The sequence below is a fragment of the Helianthus annuus genome, chromosome 6, assembly GCF_002127325.2.
Source record: "Helianthus annuus cultivar XRQ/B chromosome 6, HanXRQr2.0-SUNRISE, whole genome shotgun sequence".
Classification (NCBI taxonomy): domain Eukaryota; kingdom Viridiplantae; phylum Streptophyta; class Magnoliopsida; order Asterales; family Asteraceae; genus Helianthus; species Helianthus annuus.
The window spans coordinates 55,286,375-55,301,362 of record NC_035438.2 but is presented as its reverse complement, the minus strand read 5'-3'; the positions used below and the strand labels follow the sequence as shown (position 1 = coordinate 55,301,362).

At 38.9% G+C, this 14,988-nt stretch overlaps 2 protein-coding genes across 2 annotated transcripts; one reads left to right on the top strand and one right to left on the bottom strand.

Moving 5' to 3' along the window:
• Nucleotides 1-2,976: 2,976 nt before the first annotated feature.
• On the top strand, nt 2,977-4,831 carry LOC110878899 (cytochrome P450 86A1). Its single transcript, XM_022127288.2, has one exon. The coding sequence runs from the start codon at nt 3,061-3,063 to the stop codon at nt 4,603-4,605; it is 1,545 nt and encodes a 514-aa protein (XP_021982980.1). The 5' UTR covers nt 2,977-3,060; the 3' UTR covers nt 4,606-4,831.
• An 8,779-nt stretch (nt 4,832-13,610) lies between these two features.
• LOC110876458 lies at nt 13,611-14,608 on the bottom strand. The gene is made up of 2 exons (XM_022124631.1): nt 14,221-14,608; nt 13,611-13,927 (listed from the first exon to the last, which is right to left on the bottom strand). The coding sequence occupies exons 1-2, from the start codon at nt 14,606-14,608 to the stop codon at nt 13,611-13,613; spliced, it is 705 nt and encodes a 234-aa protein (XP_021980323.1).
• Between the last annotated feature and the right edge of the window lie 380 nt (nt 14,609-14,988).

Below are 14,988 nucleotides of genomic sequence, written 5' to 3'. Positions count from 1 at the left end.
TGAGTTTGATTGCTTTTCGAGTTTTGATTCGAGTTTCGATTGATTCGATTGAATACCACACAAAACATAAAGTAAACAAGCACAAGTAACACATAAGGCACACACACATATAGCAATACCAAAATTTGCATAATTCGAGGTTCGAGTTCGATGATTGATTTGATTACTTGATTATCGATTGATTAACTTTATCACATTGTTACTTCCTACTGTTCACAGTCGTGAATCAGTCACATTGATTAAACATTCGATCATTTTATTTAGACAACACTTACTCCACATAATACAAAAAGTAAAAAGAAACATTAACAGTCAAAGAAGTCAAAGTTGACTTGGACTTTGACTTTGACATTCGAAAACACGGGGTGTTACAAAAAGCTACTTGCAATTGTTGTTTGTGAAATATACTTGCAAAGGTAAATACATTTAACTTATTTCCCTATACGGGCTTGGGGTACGGTATATAAAATAACGCTTGGTCCAGCATTGAATCTTTAATCGAATAGAGGTTAAATTATTGATATGCTCTGTTTTGAAATGTTTTGTTTGCTTAAAGCCTTTGGGGGGTTAATGACCATGTCCCGGATATCCTTGGCATCATCTTACGAGATGGCCACGACCTGAGCACGGGGTGTAGGCGTACACCCGTCGGTGCATAAATGAATAAATAATGTGGTGTGTCTATTGATCTTTAACCCGGTCTACGGAACGGGCTACTGAACGCATAAGGAACATGTAATTCGTTTACAAGTATTATATTAAAATAATTATCCCAAGCTATAAAAGTTTGTGCCTCGTGCATTCAAATCAATTTGTTAAACCTTTTTCAAAAGTGTCGGTTGAATGTATTTACCAGTGTAAACTGACGTATTTTCCCAAAAAGGTTAAGTGCAGGTACTATGCGAACTAGGCTGGCTTTCTCCTAGCATCCACAATAAGTCTCGCAAACTTGGATGTCAACTATTGAACAATATTTCCTATTTATTTTTGATCCCCCTGTGGATTATTTTCAACTATTTGTGATACATGATATTACAATAACATTCGGTTGAAATATATCTATTTTTGCTTCCGCTGTGCATTTAAATATTGTGTTGTTTGACTGTAATGTTACCAACTACGTCACGATAGTCTCCCACCGGGCCCACCGGGCCCACCGGTGAAACATGTGGAAATCGGGGTGTGACAGTGAGTGAAATATGTCTATCACTTCCGTCAATCACGTATCGTAGCTTAATCAGATGAAACAAGACTGTTGCTGAACTAAGCAAAACATGAAGTTAATATGTGTTAATGTCCATTCGGATGAATGGGCACAGAGTTCATTCGGACGAATGAGATATCAGTTCATTCGTAGCTTTCATTTGCTTAGAAGTCCATCCATCCGTCCGGATGGAAGCCCATCCGTCCGGATGGAGGCCATCCGTAGATAGCTTGGTCCGAATGGGCTGTGCCTATAAGTACTAGTGTTAGGTCTTGTTCATTGGTAACTTTGAGCATGATAGAGGCGAAGCTCTGCTCGTTTGTTTTCGTGGTTGTAAACTGTTATATCAGCAATAGAAAACAACTTTTAATTACATCTTTGTGTTCAATCTAAACACGTACGTGGATTCCGCACAAAATACGTGTTTATCGCATTCAATGGTTGAAGATTCGATCATCCACAAAACTTAATTGGAAGCATAAAGGGTACACGTTGCACACCAACAGGTACAATTTCTATTGTTAGATTGTCTTATTTCATGCATTTGTAATTCAAATATGTTATTATATGTTTGTAGCTATTTCATTATTGTTTGATTTTCTTTAGCGGATTATTTACAGCGAAGCAAAGATGTTAAATTGCTCCCGCTAAAAAACAATATTTAAGTTAACATGTACGGGAATTAACCACCTTCCGTGTCTATTAATCGCAGCTTGGATAAGACGTTATCGCGATTTTCAATGTACACATAATTTGAATGTTGTAAATTTTATGAACCCGTCCCAGCGGACGGGTATACTGCTAGTTGGTCTTGTTTCAATTGTTTTACCTAAATACCAGATGTTTGATGATCATTTGAATGATGCTTGTACTTGTTATAATGAAAATGAGGGTTTTTCTTTTCTTTTTTTTTTAATTTCTAAAAGTTGTCATTGAAAACATTATGAATCATTTTTAAATATGAAAATGTGTACATAGCAACTATAAAATGATTTTTTTATATATTTCAAATGACTTTATATTTTTTATATGTTTTTATTCAATGATATTGTACTTTTACTGTGATATTTGCTTTTATTATGTAATTCGACCTGACTAGATCCAAACCGATCCAAAAAGTTTGACTCCAGGTTACTATAAACCGAGGTATTCATAAAAAATGATAACATAAGAAAAAATTTGTAGCTCCGCCACTTTTTTTATTGATCTTTTTCTAACTTTAAACATAAACTTGTTAACTTAGAATATTTATTTGAAGTTGGCTTAAACGAATAAATAACTATTTGTGTATTACGTACGGTTAAAAAAAATAGCAAATAGAGTAAACTTTCGTTTTGCTCTCTGTGGTTTGGTCACTTTAACGGTTTTGCCTAAAACCTTTAAAAATAGTCATTTTCCTTCAATAGTTTGCTATGGTTTTTCCATTTTGTTCCCCGTCTCTAAGTCCATCCAAATTGTCTGTTTTTTCATTTTGCTCCCGCAGGGAGCAAAATAGAAAACCATAACAAACTAAATGGCTATTTTTAAAGGTTTTGAGCAAAAGTATTAAAGTGAACAATTACTCTAGCAAATATTTACATATTTCTAACGAATAACAAAGCGTTGTTTATTAACTATCTACAATTCATCAACAACGTATTTCAATTAAACAAATAAATGAAAGAAATCAAACTACAAGTTCCTATCAACCAAAGATCCTCACATAAATTCAAATCCAAAAACAATATTTTCCAAACAACTCTCTCCTAACATCAAATAACTTTTCTATTACACCACTCATGCTCTTCACTCTTCAAATATAAACCCTACTTTCTGCACTACTTTCATCAACAACAAAAAATCACCCAAACCCACATATGGAAACTGACCTCATTATCATATTCATGGTGGTAGCCACCACGTCTGCCTATTTCCTGTGGTTTCACCACCTCTCACGTCGTCTTTCCGGCCCAAAAGTCTACCCTCTCTTCGGTAGTCTTCCGGTTCTCTTCCTAAACCGAGCTCGGATCCACGACTGGATCGCGGGAAACCTACGTTCCGCGGGTCGTAACGGGACTTACCAGACCACTACCATTGCATTACCATTTTTTGCACGTAAACAAGGGTTTTATACCGTTACATGCAACCCTAAAAACATTGAACACATACTTCGGACCCGGTTTTATAACTACCCGAAAGGACCCACGTGGCAAACGGCGTTTCATGATCTGTTAGGTCAAGGGATATTTAACAGTGATGGAGAAACATGGTTGATACAACGGAAAACCGCGGCTTTAGAGTTCACAACGCGGACGCTTCGACAAGCCATGGCTCGGTGGGTTAGCCGGACCATTAAGACAAGGTTATGGGTCATTTTGGAGAGAGCTTCGAATGAACATTTTCCGGTCGATTTGCAAGATCTTTTGCTCCGGTTAACGTTTGATAACATATGCGGTTTGACGTTCGGGAAAGACCCGGAAACGTTGTCTATGGAGTTGTCGGATAATCCGTTTGCGACGGCCTTTGACTCTGCCACGGAGGCCACACTGCAACGGCTGTTGTACCCTGGGTTTTTATGGCGGTTAAAGAAACTTTTTGGGATAGGGGCAGAAATAAGACTTCAAAAAAGCCTTCAAGTTGTTGAAGCTTACATGACCGAGGCGTTAACTGCGCGGAAATTAAACCCGTCAGATGATCTTCTGTCGAGGTTTATTAAAAAACGTGATGTGGAAGGGAATTTATTCCCTAACCACGTTTTAAAACGTATTGCATTAAATTTTGTTTTAGCTGGGCGCGACACGTCATCTGTCGCGCTCAGTTGGTTTTTCTGGTTGGTTATGAACAACCAATCAGTGGAATCTAAGATCATCTATGAGTTGACCACGGTTTTAAAAGACACACGTGGCAGTGATCCGAAATCTTGGATTTCGGATCCTCTGATATTCGAGGAAGCCGACAGGTTGGTGTACCTGAAGGCAGCCTTGGCGGAGACTCTCCGTTTGTACCCGTCCGTGCCAGAGGATTTCAAGTACGTTATCAACGATGATATTTTACCAGACGGAACTAGGGTTCCAGCAGGTTCAACGGTGACATACTCGATATACTCCGTTGGGCGGATGAAGAGTGTGTGGGGCGACGATTGCTTGGAGTTCAAACCGGAGAGATGGTTGTCGGCCACTGGAGACCAGTTTGAACCACCGAATGATGGATACAAGTTCGTGGCGTTTAACGCTGGACCACGAACATGCTTGGGCAAAGATTTGGCATACTTACAGATGAAATCGGTGGTCTCCGCCGTGCTCCTCCGTTACCGGCTGTCATTGGTTCCTGGTCACCGGGTGGAACAAAAGATGTCTTTGACGTTGTTTATGAAGAATGGTCTTAAGGTATACTTGCATCCACGAGATCTTACCTCAGGATAGAACTATTGGTTGCTTTTGTGGTGGTCTATATCTTTGATGTTGTGATGCTTTGTTTTGCTTGACAAACATCATATCAAGTTCTTTCAAATTCATACATTGAATACTCTTTTAAGTCATGTTTGTTTCTTGTTTAAATGTTTTTTGTAACAATAAATTTGTTTGGTTTGTAACGACACCATTAATTTATGGTATATTATCAAATATTTAAATATATAGTTTTATATTATTATGTTGTGAGTAAATTACAAAAATCGTCCTTTATATATATCGCTTATTGCAAACTGTGTCTTTTATCTTCAAAAATTACAAAAAACATACTCGATGTTTACAAACCCTTACAAGTTATATCCTTTATTCCTAACTCAATTATTTTTTATGGTTAAATCTGATCTAGTGGTCCCCACATAAGGGTATTTTGGTCATCTTTACCTTAAATACTAAAATAAATAATTCAGATCACCCACTCTCTCTCTTTCAGCTATGATTATCTTTCTCTCTCTCACTCTCTAACGCTATATTCCCGAGTTAAGTTAAGGGGGGAAAAGAAATGATTCTCTCATTTTCTTTTCTTTCTCTCCGTTTCTTTCTAAATTGGAAAGATTAAATTTAGACAAAAAACCTCTCATTTTCTCTTCTTTCTCTGCTTTAATGAAACTCTGAAACACAACTAAAAAGATTATTTCCTTCCAAATCTTTTCTTTTCTCTCATTTAATGAAACTCGGGAACAGCGTGTAACTTCATAGTCGGCTAAGAATACTTCCATTGCCGCCACCATAACTTACCACCCACCTGCCGCCGACCGCCACCACCTCCTTCCCTTCAAGATCTCCAGAACCACCACCCTTTCCCTTTCCCTTTCACTTTCCCTTCCAAACCCATTCGAAACCCCAACTACCTACCGTCTACAACCACCACCTGCAACTTGAAACCCTAATGCCTTCGGGATGTTCAGCAACATAGACCAACACAAAATAAAAAGGCTCATGTTATGTGGGCTAATTTTATGGATCATTTGGGCTGGTTGAAAGTCTAGTATGTAATGCAAAAATAGGGAATTGGTGTACAAGATACAAATTGAAAAGGAATCATAGTTGGAGACGTTGACAACAAGTGGGGATCGAAAAAGAAAGTGAGAATTAATTGGAACTGTGGAAAATAAAGAAGAGACAAGGGGATTTAAATCAACATATATATGAAACAGAGCAATAAATACGAACGATGTTGGTTGTGGTTGTGGTGGTCGTCGGCGGCGATGATGGTGGTGGGGCCGTCATTGTCGGTTGTTGGAATTGAACTGATTGAGTCTGGTCTGTTGTGAACTGAACTGATTGAGTCTGATTTGGAGCCAATTTCACTGTTTGTTAATGATTTTATGTGATTAGAGTCTATTTTTGAAGCTAATTTCACTGTTTAGTGATGCTTTTTATGTGATTGAGTCTGCTTTTGGAGTTAATTTCACTGTTTTGTGATGATTTTTATGTGATTGTGTCTATTTTTGGAACTAATTTTATTGTTTACTGATGAATTTATGTGTGATTTAACGAAGTCCCATGCTGTTGCATCCATCTCGAGAGAGAGAAAAGAAGAAGGAAGTGGAAGGAGAGTTTCTCAGGCAGTGGGTGAGGTGGTGGTGGATGGTGACGGGAGGTGGTGGTGGCGGCGGCAGGTGGGTGGTGGTGGGGTGGTTGTGGTGGTGGGTGGTTAGAGTGAGAAGGAGTGTAGAGATAAAGAGAATGTATGTATTTGTTTAATATAAACAAAATTCTTTATTTTATTAATTAAAGTGAAATGACCAAAATACCCTTATGTGGGGACCACTAGGTCAGATTTATCCATAAAAAATAACTGAGTTAGAGCTAAAGGACATAACTTGCAATGGTTTGTAAACATCAAGTACGTTTTTTGTAATTTTTAAAGATAAAGGACACAGTTTATAACAAACGACATACATAAAGGACGATTTTTGTAATTTACTCTTATGTTGTTGATCATGAAAACTTTAAAAATTCATAAAGTTCATTCGTTAAATAATTTTTAAATAGAAGCTTAATAGGATTCAAGTCATGAAATTAGATAAAAGTATATCAATTTTGATTCAAACTTATCCGATTACATTCACTATAAATCTTCAATTATTGTAAAAATAGGAATGTTATCTAGAAAAAAAGTTAGGATACTCGATGTAAACACCATACATTGTAAACTTCAATTATTGTAACATAGGAATATTATTTAAAAATTTGTTAGCTCAAATTTTATAATTCAGAACTTTTATTAACTCAATTAATCGAATTTTGTAACGGAAGTGCAAACAAGAGATTCCAAATAGCAAGTCTAGATCAAATATAGAAATACCAACTCTTAATTGATCCTAGGGTGGTTAACGGGTCAAGGACCAGATCGATAAACGGGACTGAGACCGATTACTTGCAACAGGGGCGGACCTGTGTGTCTTGATGGGCGGGCGGGCGGACACATCCCTTGAAAAAAAATTAGTGCATTATTTAGGTAAAAAAACCCGACCGCACCTTTGAAAATATGATTGAACCTCTCATCCGCAACTCCAACAAATAATGCTTGGGTCCGCCACTGATTTGCAAAAATATAGACCCCACGACTAGAACCATCTTTTATCATTTAGTTTATGGGGTTGCTACATGTTGTGCGCAATGTTAGGTTGTAATAATGAGTGAAATGATATCTACAAACATGGATTTGTATACACATGGATTTTGGCTGCAATTTTCGTTTTCGGTTATGGTTTTGTAACACAAAATGACAAAATGAAATTATGAAACTAAAGTAGCGTAATAATCATATGAGCTTGAGATTCTTCAATCAATTAGGGTTTAGATTCATTTGACAATCTAAAGAAACTTGGGCCCGCTAATGGACCATCTTGGGCCACAGGTCTGGTCGGTCGGTCGGTCTGGATTGGACTTTGCGCAACTCTACCATAAAATCACCCACAATAAAAAATCCATTACGCGTATTTCCTGTATTTACATTTACATTTACATTTAGAAAGAAGGGGAATAGTTCCCCTTTTTTTATTGGCTAGATGGACGGCTAGCCAATGCATTACTAACGTGGGAGAATATTGTCAGGCAGCTGTCTGGTACTCCTCTATTAGTCCGGGTATTTACGATTTTACCTACAATTTAAAATTACAAATTTGACCCTGTTCAAAGTTACGATTTTGACCCGGTTGAAAATTACAATATTGCTATCGATTTAGTTTTTGGCAAATTACGATTTTACCCCAGCCTAAAGTTACAATTTTGCACCCCAATTAAAAATTACAGTATTACCATCATTTTAATTTTTTTAAAGGTGTGTGGGGAAAGAGTGCTAGGTTGTTGCATGACACTCCCCCCATTTGCCCTGGTATGTTACGATCTTACCCCTAGTTTAAAGTTACAAATTTGCCCCTATTCAAAATTTTGATTGTGTCCCTGATTCAAAATTACAGTATTGCCGTCGCTTTAGATTTTGACAAATTACGATTTTACCCCAGTCAAAAATACAATTTTGCCTTCAGTTCAAAATTACAGTATTGCTATCGTTTTAGTTTTTTTAGTAAAATTATAGAATTGTTTTGTTTTAATTGGTTGACTCGATTTAAATTTATTTTCATGTCAAAGAGTTGCCTAACACTCGCTCATTAGTCGTGACAAATTACAATTTTGCCCCGAGCTCAAAATTACGGTTTTACCATCCTTTTAGTTTTTTTCTAGCAAAACTATGATAATGTTTTTTTTAGTTAATTAAGAAATATTCGGTCTACCGTCCCGCAACACACAGGCGGTGCATCAATAGTTAGTTACATGATGTATAGGGTTTATGGCTGTTATAGAAGCTTCCTTGTTTATTTAACAAAAAGTAAGACCCAACATACCAACTATTAATGGATAATGTTTTGCATTAGAATAAATACATGTAGTGAAATTAAACACTGCACTATATTATGATCACAAATGGATTAGCCTGCATTCTTGTCATGATTTTCTAGAGATCCATGTAAAAAGACACTAAAAACAATCTAATTAGAAGAAAGGCCTTGTCAATTAAGTTTATGTTTCTTTGTATCTCCAATGGTGATTTTGATTGTTTTCCCATGATTCTCCTTTAGCTAGTGATAAAAACTTATCAAAAACCACTTTTGTCGTGATCAGCGTATGAACCAACATACACTTACTTTGGGTGATCGAGTTGGTGCCAACCAATTACATTGGGATCAACTTTGATTTCATAGACCCGGGGTGTTATGAACTTGACTTAACGTGGTTAAAACTTAAAACCATGGTTGGTTCGTAAACCGGCATGTTGGTAGATTTGATATTAATAGGGTTTTTTTTTGTGACAATCATGTTTGTTAACCAAAACTAGTATCGTTGACACCAATACGTTTGTTGAAGCAACAAATAATAGACCAAATGTAGTAGCGGGGATGGTTAGGCAAAAGGGTTAAAGGGTTTAACCTTGCCTAACGCATGTCGTGGGGTCCCCCCACGTTTGCAAGACGTGGAAGGAGGTTCACTAATTTATTTTTGTTGTTTGCTGAGGATCCTTCTCTGAAGTGTGTTCAGATCCGGATGAAGAAACAAATAGAATATGTGTGAGTTGGATGTGAAAGGGAGCAACTTGCATGAAGCAAGTACACGATGTGAATGACCAGAGTTTTAAGGAAACAGGTCTGGTCCGGAATGTCCCAACTCAGTAAATGAAGTGTCAATTATATAGGAGAAGACATCTCCCAAAGAGGCATTCATTTGACTAGTGACCTAGCTTGCAGCGAGGGGCTTGCCCTTTCGGGGGTTGAAGCCTTTTGACCCCTGGATAATAGCATGTGCTCTGCTGACCTGCGTTGCTTTTGCGGCTGTGGTTGGTGAAGCAATCCCTGGATGTGACTGGCTACTGTTTTCACACTACTTTACTTCACCTCTACGACTGTTTGACCTTCGAACCCTTTAACCCTTTGAACACTCACGCATTTTAGTCCTTTTATATTGTTTTGGGCTACCCCCGTCATCAGCCCCCCAAGTCAGGGGTGTTTGGGAGGTGAGCTCAAAGACTTCTGACTTTTGTACATGTGTTTTTATTAACAAAAGGTTTCAAGGTGTTCAAAGCTTGAAGGCTTGAAAGGTTGGAGTCAGTTATTTTTTGAATTTTAAAAACTGACAACTGATTTGATTGATGTGTAGCAGTTCATAGGGCAGCGGTTTTGCAGTCTTTAACTGTTTACCATTATGACCCTATTTTAATTTTTATTATAGAGATTAGTCATTCATTCTTCACATTATCCCTTCAAGTTTCTCTCTGCAGTTTTGTTTCTTTACTTCAAGGTTAGTTCCTGCTTCTTCCTTTTCTTCTTACTTATTTTGTATTTTTTCAAAAAATGGGTGCTCGTAAGGATTTGTCGAGATCCTTTTCTCTATTAACCCAGGAAGAAGTAGAGTTGTTTTGTATGGAATATGGTATTGGGACTAAATTTAAACCTACTGCTCCTGCGTGCGATGTTTCAATTGACAAATGTCTGATTGGTTTTATTGCTCTTTATTGCCGTCACTTCGAGTTTTCGAACCTTCGTCATCCGTTTTCCATGTTTGTATTGAACTTATTGGAGTATTATCGAGTCTCCTTTGGTCAGATTCATCCAAAGGGTATGGCTAGGGTTTTACATTTCGAGGTTTTGTGTCGTGCTCTTGGTTATGATCCTTCGCTTTTGCTTTTTCGCCGATTTTTTCGGTTAGCCAAGAACGGTGACTGGTTCACCTTTGAAACGTCTAAGGTCGATGTTTGCCTTATTTCTTCCATGGTTACCACCCTTGGTATCTGGAAGGACCGTTTTTGCTGGGTTTCTGACTCTATTGTCCCTTTCAAGATGGTGTGAAGGCACCCGGATGCTGTTCTCAATGAACCGGAACCCCTTGAATCTGATTTGAATGATGCTTTTCTGAAAGCCATCCGGGAATGCCCTTCAAGGGTTCGTCCCTTTCCTGAGCATTTGCTAGTCTTGTTAGGGGTTAGTAAGTCATGGGAAAAAGCTAATCGGGATCCGGTTCTGATGAGGAATGGCATGGGTATGCATTTTCTTCTCCACTTTTCTTGTGTTTTTCTTAATGTATGTCTTATGTTCTGTCTGTTTGTTGTTTGCAGTTATGTCCGCCTTGGATTTCATTAAGAGTGACGACACTTCTGATGTGGTATTTGAAGATGTTCCCGTTATCCCTGATGAGAATGTTGTGGTTAAAGGTACTGAACAAAGGTTTGAGGGTACTGGATATGTCGGTGTTTCCAACGTGAAAGGTTTTTCTAAGCCTCTTGCCCCCAAGACTTCAATCCGGCGATCTACTCGTCGTTTAAAAGGTGTTCCTCAATCCACCTCTACTGAACCGGTGGAGTTGAGTGATGATATCAAAGTTTCTGGGGATCGAGGTGTTGAAGTGGGTTCTGAAAAGGAGAAGAAGCTAGTTGTTCATGGCAAAAAGGCTTCAGCCAAAAAGGTTGTTGCTACTCCTGTTCAGGGTTATTCGAGCATGGATGCTGAAGGGTTGGATCCAGATGCGGTTTATGTGCCAGGTTGGTCGGTGAAGATTGATGACAGTTTTAAGGATGCTGTTGTTTGTGAAGATGCCTTGAGTCATATTGCTCCTCCTTCGGTTCATAATACTATCTCCAAAATGGATGATGATGTGATGTTGTCTCGTATGATTCTAAGCACTTGTAATCTTGCTGCCATGCTTCCTCAGGGCATTGCCCGTTTTCGCCAGAGGATGCAAGAGTATGAAGAGTTTTCTAAGAAGAAAGACAAAATGAAATCCTCGATGGCCGCAATGAAGAAGGAGATAAGTGGTTTTCCTGAAAAGGAGGAAGCTTGGTCAAAAAAGGTTGAAGATTTGTCGAAGCAACATAAAATTGAGATGAGTGATTTTAAGAAGAGTTTTGAGGCTGATCGGTTGAAGCTAAAGGCAGGCAAGGAGGCTTTGTCTGTTGCTCAGAAAGCCTTTGATGAGGAGAAGGAAAGCTTGAAGGCTTTGGTTTCCCGGGCTACTAGTGATAGTCAGTAGTTGATTGAGCAGGGCTTTCAACAAGTTGTTACTTATCTGCTTCATTCCGCTGAATTTAACTCTGCTCTTGGTGAGGTTTACACGAAGTTGCTCAATTTGGGAAACACCAAGGCCTCATTGCTGGTTATAAGTTGCATGAAGTTGGGCATCCTCTGGAAAAGTCTCCTTTGTTTCGTCCTGAAGCTTCTGATGTTTTTAAAGGCTCGGTTGAACAGATGGAGAGGCTGACCTATCCTTATGTTCATAAGGTTTCTTCTTGTTTTGGTAAGCCTCTTTCTGTTTTACAGGACTTGAAACCGGAAGGCCTTAATGAAAAAGTTTGTGTGGAAGTCTTGGGTTCACTTTCGAAGAAAAGGTCCTATTCAGGAGATAGTGATGACACTCTTTCAAGTGTACCGGATGTTTCGAATGATGCAAGCTTGGAGGCTTCAGCAGTAGGTGGTGCAAAGGCTAAGAAGTCCAAGAAGGCAAAGAAGGCCAAAGCTGAAGGTTCCGGGGTCTCCAAGCCTTCTGCCCTTGTTTAATGGTTATTCGTAGCTTTCTTAGCAAAACAATTTGTGGTTTGTAATATTAACTTTGAACAATATTAGGTTCTGCAGGAACCCTTAAGGTTCCTGTTATGTGTTTGTGCTTTTAGGCCTGTATGGCCTTTTAAACAATATCTGACCTTGCAAGTCAGTAGGACTTGCTTTGTGATTTGCTGAAAGTCTTTTGGGGCTTTCTTTTGCTGTAATATTATGTTTAACTATTTTTATGTTTTTATACTTGTGCCTGTTTTGTTTTAGGCAGCTTGGTTAGCTTTAACCTTTCAAGCTTTTTGGCTATTCGTAGGTAGGTTGGAGCCTTTGGGGTTTCGAGTTGCCATGAAGGTGGCTTGAAGCCTTGAAGGCTTCTTAGTTTTGTTATTTGATTTGGCTTGTATCTTTAACTTCTTTGTTCAAGTTGTCATCCTTTGGATTACTTTTGCTTTCTTGTAACTTTATCTTTGTCGAGTTTGTGTTGCCTTTATGTTTTTTACGCCTTAAAGTGTTCAGTGCTGCAGACACTTAGCCTTAGTGTTTTTTAACAAGAAGACATAGCACCTATCCTTTTTATTATTTCTTTGTGATTTATTTGACTTCGTAAGCCTGTTTGTTGGTTATATTTCTAAGGCTTAAGGAACATTTGGTGTAGGTTGTTCAGACCTGTCTATGAGACAATTTTGCTTTGGCTTAATAAGTCTCATGGGGTTGTATTGATTTAGGAACTCACCCCTTATATAGGTTCGTTCAACCCTTGAACCTATTGAGTGATGTGGCATGGGAGCTCATCCCCTTACATGGCCCTTGCCATGGAGTTTTTTGCTAGGTTCTCAACCTAATCTTAGGATAGAAAGACAAGTTTGATAAAACAACTTCATTCATTCAAGCAATACTTGCTTTTTACAAAAGGTATTTATAGTGTTGTTCGAAATACATTTTGATACAAACCAAACTTTCCTGTCTAGACATGGAATCTTCTCAGGGTTTTGCCATTCCAATGCCTTGGAAGCCTTTTGCCTTCTAAATCTGCTAGCTTATAGGAGCCCCCCTTGTGAGCTTCAAGGATGGTATATGGACCCTCCCATTTCGGGCCAAGCTTTCCTTGACTTTCTTTTTTGCTAGCTTCATTGTTTCTGAGGACCAGGTCCCCTGGCTTGAAACGTTCGTTCTTGACTTTCTTGTTTAATAGGCTTCCATTCGTTGCTTGTATTTGGCTTCTTGGATTGCGGCTTGATCTCGGGCTTCCTCTAGGAGTTGTAAATTCAACATGGTCTCTTTTTGGTTTGTTTCGGGATCCATGTTGACAATTCGTTGGGTTACAACTCCTATTTCAGCAGGGATTACAGCCTCGGATCCAAATACCAAGCTATAAGGTGTTTTCTTGTGGCTTGTTTTTTCGGTTGTTCTAATTGCCTATAGAACACTAGGCAATTCTTCAAGCCAGTTACTTTCGTATCTTCCTAATCTTGTCTTGATTCCTTCCACTATGCTTCGATTTGCCCTTTCCACCTGGCCATTTGATTGCGGGTAAGCGACTGAGCTGAAAACCTGGTTAATTCTGTACTCTTTGCACCAAACGCTGAAAGGCTTCTCAGCAAATTGCTTCCCGTTGTCGGTTACCATCACTCCCGGCAATCCATAACGGCAAATGTTTTCCCAAACGAAGTCAATGACCTGTTTGCCCGTGATCTTTGCGAGTGGTTTAACCTCGGGCCACTTGGTGAAATAATCTATTACCACCAGCAAGAATTTTACTCCTCCTTTGCTTGGAGGGAATGGTCCAACAATGTCCATTCCCCATTTATGGAATGGCCATGCCAAGGTTATTGGGACAAGATTATGCTTGGGATTTTTTGGATTGGTGCATGAATCTGGCAAGCATCACATTTCTTCAATTGCTCAGTGGTGTCACGATGCATTGAGGGCCAGAAATATCCAAGGTTCATGAGTTTTGCAACCACCGACCTAGATCCAAAATGAGCTCCACATATGCCTTCGTGAATCTCTTTGATCAAATACTTACTTTGCTCAGGACCAACACATCTTAGCAAGGGGGCAAGGTAACCCTTTTTGTAAAGGGTTTCTCCTTGCAGTACATATTGCCTTGCTTTGATTTTAACCCTTTCAGCTTCTACTCCATCCTTGGGTAGTTCACCATTTTTAAGGAACTTTTTTATGGGAGTCATCCAGTTTGGATCTTCCTCAGTGACTACGTCTTGAACTTCCAATTCATCAATCGACGGAGCCTTCGGCACTTCTACCAACACCTTCTTAGTGAGGTGGGCAAAGGTGAGAGATGCTAGCTTACTTAAGGCATCAGCCTTTTTGTTTTTGGATCTGGGAATTTGTTTGATGCAGCATATTTGGAAGGTATTCATCAACTCCTTGGATTTTTCCTTATATCTTTTCATGTTGGGTTCTTTGGCAACATAGCTATCGTTTACTTGGCTTGAGACTAGTAATGAATCTGTGAACACTTCAAGCTATTGGACCTTCATCTCTTTGGCCAGCCTTAAACCGGCGATCAGTGCCTCATATTCAGCCTCGTTATTGGTGGTTTGAAAATCAAAACGAAGAGCATATGTAAATTCCAACCCTTCTGGGTTGATCAAAATTAGCCCAGCCCCTGACCCTTCAACGCTTGAAGCTCCATCGGTAAAAAGCTTTCAGGCTTCAAGGTTGGAGGGTTCAGCAGTGGCAGTGTTCACTTTAGTGATTATTTGGTTCGGGATTTCCACAATGAAATCAGCCAAGACTTGGGCTTTGATAGCTTTTCGTGGGACGTAGGTGA